This window comes from Caenorhabditis remanei, chromosome IV, assembly GCF_010183535.1.
Source record: "Caenorhabditis remanei strain PX506 chromosome IV, whole genome shotgun sequence".
Lineage (NCBI taxonomy): Eukaryota > Metazoa > Nematoda > Chromadorea > Rhabditida > Rhabditidae > Caenorhabditis > Caenorhabditis remanei.
The window spans coordinates 5,010,047-5,016,398 of NC_071331.1; the positions used below are offsets into that span (position 1 = coordinate 5,010,047).

Consider the following 6,352-nt stretch of genomic DNA (forward strand, 5'->3'; position numbering starts at 1 on the left):
TATTCTCCTTTACTCCTGTTTCACCCTGGTGATAACTTTCCTAACTGATAGAACTCGACGTTTTTTCGTATACATTTATATCTATATTTGTTTCTCTGTCAGATTTTGCTTATCATAAGAGCACTGTGATTCAAATAAACGTGCATCATGGAAAACACTTGAATTCCAATTAACCATTTTCAGAGTTTCATAGAAACTAAACGATTAATTAGAAAAGTTACTTTGAATTTCATGTTCACGATGAAACGGAGAGTTGGAGATAACTTTCGGGAAAAACACTTTTAGGCTGAAAATTTTAGCACAATGAGTGCAATCTGCATAGGATCACGTTTCTGTAAAATCATATTAAATAATGAAGTCAACAGACAACTGCTGTGTTGACATAAATAATTTAATTATTATGTTTCACAGAAGACATTTGAATGGTTTATTAGAGATCTACTTCAATGGGACACAGTACCTAACACAATCGCCAGGACCGATATTGTGGTTGAAGGACGCGAGAGCACTGTTTTCTGGGTGAATGCTGGTTCTGGATCCTGGAACCTTCACGTAGAGTTGAGCACTGTTCAATCCGGCAATGTTTTCTCCAGCATAATTGAGAAGGTCTCCTTTTCCATTTGGTGAGAGCATGTACGGCAACTTGTCAACTTCCTGTAAACAAGACATCTTGAATTTGAAAGTGAGAAGCGCGGAACTCACGTTTTTACGTTCCACGAAAGTGAAATCTTGTGTTTCCAATTCAATGTTGGTGGCGAACGCAATCAGACTTGCATTGGTATTGTGAGGTTGTCCATTTATTGAAAACTGATTCTTGTGCAAGTATGTCTCTAGTCTCGGCTCGAAAGATTTCAAGGTCGGTCATATGACTTTCTTTCATCTTTGCATACTGACCTTCTTTGGCATAGTTGATACCATTGTTGAGCCAGTCCACAAAGGTTTTGAGTGGAAAACCTTTTTCAGTTACGTTGCCGGTGATCGTCCATTTCTTTGGATTCCATTTTTATCATCACGATTGAAGCTGGAGGTTGTCGGTTGAGGCAACTGGTGCATGATTGGATGCAATAATTCGGGCTTCCATTTGTGAAGGGCAGGACAGCAAATACCGAAAAAAGGAATAAAAGTTGTAGTAATTCAATAAAAATCAAATAGCCGATTGTCGACTGCCATGTCCGGGAGGCAAGTCATGGAATGAATGAGAAACGGGAAGAAAGATGTCTTCTAATACTAAACCACGCCCATCATGCTCCAGGGAAAAAGTGGGCGTGGCTTGTGCAGTCTGTGTTGTCGTTCTCATGGCCATTTGGAAAATCTGTTTGTCTTACAATTAGTACCAATATTAATGGGTCGGAGTGCGGCTGAGTAGAGGATGATGGCTACAGTATTCCCACGGAGCAGATTGAGAAATAATAGACAGCTGTTCCAGAGTTGTAAATCATCAAAATTCTTGTTGATCTCACAATTAGAGAGTAGCACAGTGACATCAGAAAACAAAGTAAGGTGGAAGGATTCCCATTAACAAAACGGTCAAATGATAATCAGTACTAGTTTCAGGAGAAAGTTTACCATTTATCAGCATGATAAAACAGAAAATTGGAGAACTAATGGGTTTTTCACAACTTAGAGTGCATGTACTTTTGAAAAAAACTAGAGAATTTTCAAAGATGTGTAGAAAAAGTGAGAAATTGCGAAAGAGAACAAAAGGAGTTTGAGAAATAGGACAGTTTTTTAACCTGTTTCACCTGGGTCTTAACTTTTTTAACTAATATAACTCAACGTTACTTGTTGGAATAGCTCTGGAAAACATGGCGCACAATATAACGATAGTACAAAGCAGTGCTCAGTTTGAAGAGTGAGTGAAAGAGATAAAATTCAAAGATATTGATAGCACTGAAAAATATAGAACTGTCTGTGGAAGACAAGGTTGAGAAACCGAAAATTTCAAGTAATTTACATTGGAATGAGTTTTGATGCAAGTGGGCTCTACTCGTAACCAAAAACGAATCAACGTGAAGGAATAATGCAAGTGCGCTTCATAGACAACCTTGTTTTGCCGTGGAGCACATTTTCAAGAACTCGTACATGCCCCATATCTATTTTAGCCACATCATCATTTCTTGAAAAAGTTGTTGTGAGCGGAAAAATGAAAGAATCAATTTTCATCAATTTTTTATATGAAAAGTAGATAAAGACTTCTGAAATCGGTTAATATTCTGGTGAAATTCAAAGATTAAAATCTATCCATGTTATGAAACAGAAGAGCAAAGTAGTAAGGGAACATTTCAAGAAATTCAGGCTAGGGGTTCAAGAAAATGCACAAAGTACTGTAGGAAAAAAAAAAAAAAAAAAATGTTAAATCTGAGCCAAACTTTGAGAGCCCATAACTCAGAGCAGAGTGTCGAGCGTGTTCCAATATTTTGTGGGAGCTCTATTGGAGGGGTCCTTGACCTCCTGCCAAAGTTTCATTAAATTCCAAATTTACAAGTGCTTGGGGTTCCCTTGTAAAATGAATGTTTTGAAACTGCATATTTATTCTAATAATCTGTTTCATCTGGGCTATTGTTCTGCACTCAAAATCTTAGAATGATGCCTCGAACGGTTTCCACATATTTAGCTAACAAGGGAATTGACTTTCCGTACCCGTTCAGATTTCTCTATAAAATTGCACACTGATAGTTTCGAGTCTGCTCTTTTTAATGATAATAGGCAAAAAGTGCAAAACTCCCGAAAAGTTGGATTTTTTTGCTCTGAAAGTTTGCTCATTTTTTCAAACGTTTCGGCTTGCCTCTCAGTTTCGAAATCCTCTCACTCAAATACGCCCCCAAAGAGGAGAGAAAAGCGAGCATCGGTGGCCGAGTGGCAAACGCTTGGACTGCCAAATGGAAGGTCTATGGTTCAATTCTTTCCCCCGGCGTTATTTTTTTCTTTTTTGTTTTTTTTTTCGATTTTATTCTTGTAACGGTTGCCTTCAACATGGAACTTTATCAGTAAATTCCTGGTTAACAAGTAAACATTTATTGATTGAAATAACTGTTTAACACTCATGGAATTTGATGAACATGTCTTTGAAGCAAAAGTACTTATCACAGTAAAGACAGCGAATCATGGAAGTTGCAGTACAGTTGGGTTCATCACATGGTCTTGCTACGTCACGTGGGAATAGTTCCTCGGCTGGTGTCTTGAAGAATGGAGGTCGAGGAACATCATATCCACATGCTGCCCAAGCATTCCGCGCCCAATCTTTCAACTTTGGGGAACACATTTGCTGCCAAGTTTGGGATAGCATCTGAAAAATATGATTTTAAAGAAATACTTGAATGAAAATTCATACCTTCAACGTCTGATCCCGTGAAAAGAGTTTGTGATCCGGGCAAGTTAGTTGAGCATATCCAGTGACAGTTTTGACAACTTTTTTGATTCCACCAAAAATTCCAACATCACACGGTTGTACGGATCCTGTGCATCCTGGTGGAATGATCATGATCTTCAATTTGTGAGAAGGTGGCTCGACACTATCGATTGCTGCTCCGTCTTTCCAGCTGCCCCAGGAATCGACACACAGTAAAATATCGTCCGGCATAGAAGAGTCGAAAACAACTTTTTCGAAGAAAGTTCTCATCAAATTCTTGGTCATGATATGACTCGTATGACAGGTGACCACCAAGTTATCAGCTTTCCAGTGTCCATTTTTCGGCCATCTCCCATTCCTCTCTTTCAATGTAACGAACAACTTATTGTGAAGTGTTCCATCGGCTGCAATCAGAGGCATCACTGTATAAGAGTGGGTGGTTGACGAAACGTTTTGAACTACACAGGGAACGTCTTTACTTCCTGTAAAGGCAAGTGTCCTTCCGGTGTGCATCTCCAGTTGAAAGCCACTCTGATCCGCATTGAAAACATTCGAAAGTGGATAAGAAGCCATCTCTCTGTTCGCGACCCTCACGAATTTCTTGGAATCTTTTTCCATCTGATCCTTGTTTTTGTGTCGAATACGAGCAACGAACTTTGTTATTTTTCTGGAAGAGAGCCCGAACCCTCTTTTCCATTTGGCAATCCATGTATCAGAAGCCTCAAAATTCTGAATCTCCAGGTTATGCTTCTTTCGAATTTCAGCAATCAGAAACCGAAGAGTGGCATCATGTAGAATCTTGCCGTTGTGAAGGTGTTTGGTAACTTCTTTCTTCAGCTCTTCCGATAAGAATTGAAGATTATTGGCACGAGCGAACTTGACGCTACCTAGAAATGAACCAAGTTTGTAAAAAATGGGGTTTCTGAGCTTTTACCAATTTGTTCGTAATTTCGAAGTTTTTTAAGATGGTTGGTGTCTTTGATGAAACGAAACAGCTTCTTCATCGTTTCGAGAGGAGGACGAGCTTTTGACCCATTGTTGTTGAAGGCTTTTTTCGATCCATAATATTTGACAGCTTCCTCGACCTTATCCAACTCCACGAACTCTCCCAGACTGAACTGGATCATGTTCGGCTTGCCAGGTTCCTGGATGACGTCATCGTAGACCTTCATCGCATCGTAGACCTCATCTCCAGGTGTCCAGCCTGGGATATTACAAATAGTCTTACTCTTTTCTGAAGAAAAATATAAGAAACTCACTGATGTCCCTAGCATCATCCTCAAATTCGGTGAAAAACTCCTCGGAGTCGATTTGGAAGTCTCCTTCCTCGGCAGCGTTCAAAATCTCCAAAACAGCCGTAGCTGCTCGCTGTTCCTGCTCATCCAGTTTAGGACGTTTAGAGAGGCCACGCCAATATGAGGTACAGTAGTCAAGAATACGATCAGCAGACATAAGGGGAGGGGGTGCAAAATTGTAGAAAAAAATAAAAATGAAGTCAGTGGAGACGGATTTCGAATCCTTTTATACCTTTCTTTCAGAACATTCCAGACTTTGCTTTTTACCGCGACTGATAAGAAGTTAGCGGTTTTGATTTTTAAAAAACATACTACCATGAAAACCTATTTTTTAAACTTTTACACTTCAAATTTTTTTAAATTAAAATCGAAAAAAACAAAAAAGAAAAAAATAACGCCGGGGGAAAGAATTGAACCATAGACCTTCCATTTGGCAGTCCAAGCGTTTGCCACTCGGCCACCGATGCTCGCTTTTCTCTCCTCTTTGGGGGCGTATTTGAGTGAGAGGATTTCGAAACTGAGAGGCAAGCCGAAACGTTTGAAAAAATGAGCAAACTTTCAGAGCAAAAAAATCCAACTTTTCGGGAGTTTTGCACTTTTTGCCTATTATCATTAAAAAGAGCAGACTCGAAACTATCAGTGTGCAATTTTATAGAGAATTCTGAACGGGTACGGAAAGTCAATTCCCTTGTAAGGAGAAAGTGCTCTCTATCGAACTAGATCAGATTCCGCTGTAGTGTAAATTAAAGTGTAAAAATAATCCATGTTACGTATTAGTACTTGACGAAATTCGGAGTAGAGTTGCAGAACTCTGTGAGCGTGATTAAACTACTGTAGGACGAATATGTGGAATCCCTTTCATGAAGTGAGATGTAATGGTGTCTGGTTGTACTGGATTCACCAAATCTCTGATGATCACTTAAGTACTTAAGAATGAAAATCAGAAAAAAAACTGTTGGTAAAAAAAACCATTCGTATTTAAAAATTAAAGCGAAAATGAACATTATGAAACTGTACGTATATTTCTTGAAGACTCTGTTTCACCAGGCGTATTGTTATGGACTCAATACTTCAGAATGATAGTTTGTATGATTGAATGGCGTACACATATTTTTTGTGAACAACTAGATTTATAACAGATTTTAAAGAAACAATCGCACTCTGTTGGACTATATCAGGCTGATTCAATCTCACCCATTTTAATTGACTCTGATTGTCCTGGTCCTGTTTTCATCAATAGAAGTTGTTAATTATATCATCGCTGGTGTGCTTTTAGCTCGTTCAGTCGCCAAGAAAAAATTGCTGTCAGAGTTGTGCGGAAGTGATTTTTTTCTAAAACGGAAGTCGAAAGTCGGTAGTAGTTTTTTTGCAACTATTCACAACTCCAAGAGACAAATCATAAAATTCGCAAAAATCATTGGAAAAATAGTTTGTGGCAGGAGAAAAGCCTATTTCCTATCCTTTTTAGATCATTTTTCCACGAATTTCTGCAAAATGCATTCCTCCTAAATTCCCCTGTTACGAAATGACGGAAGTCGGAAGTCGGAAGCAAACTTTTCAAAACGGAAGTAGGAAGTGGGAAGTCGGAATTCTGCTCAATTCTAGTGTAAATCAGAAGGTAAAATATATTAATACTCTGAAACGGGGGGAAACAAATTAATAAGGGAATACTTGAGGTTAATTTGGAGTAGTGGTTCCGGATATTGAA

The 6,352-nt window shown here is 38.7% G+C and overlaps 1 protein-coding gene across 1 annotated transcript; it reads right to left on the bottom strand.

Moving 5' to 3' along the window:
- Positions 1 to 438: 438 nt before the first annotated feature.
- Positions 439 to 1,053, bottom strand: GCK72_012458 (uncharacterized protein; the record flags this gene model as incomplete). Its single annotated transcript, XM_053729131.1, has 3 exons — positions 439 to 654; positions 703 to 769; positions 968 to 1,053. The coding sequence occupies 3 exons, from the start codon at positions 1,051 to 1,053 to the stop codon at positions 439 to 441; spliced, it is 369 nt and encodes a 122-aa protein (XP_053583903.1).
- Between the last annotated feature and the right edge of the window lie 5,299 nt (positions 1,054 to 6,352).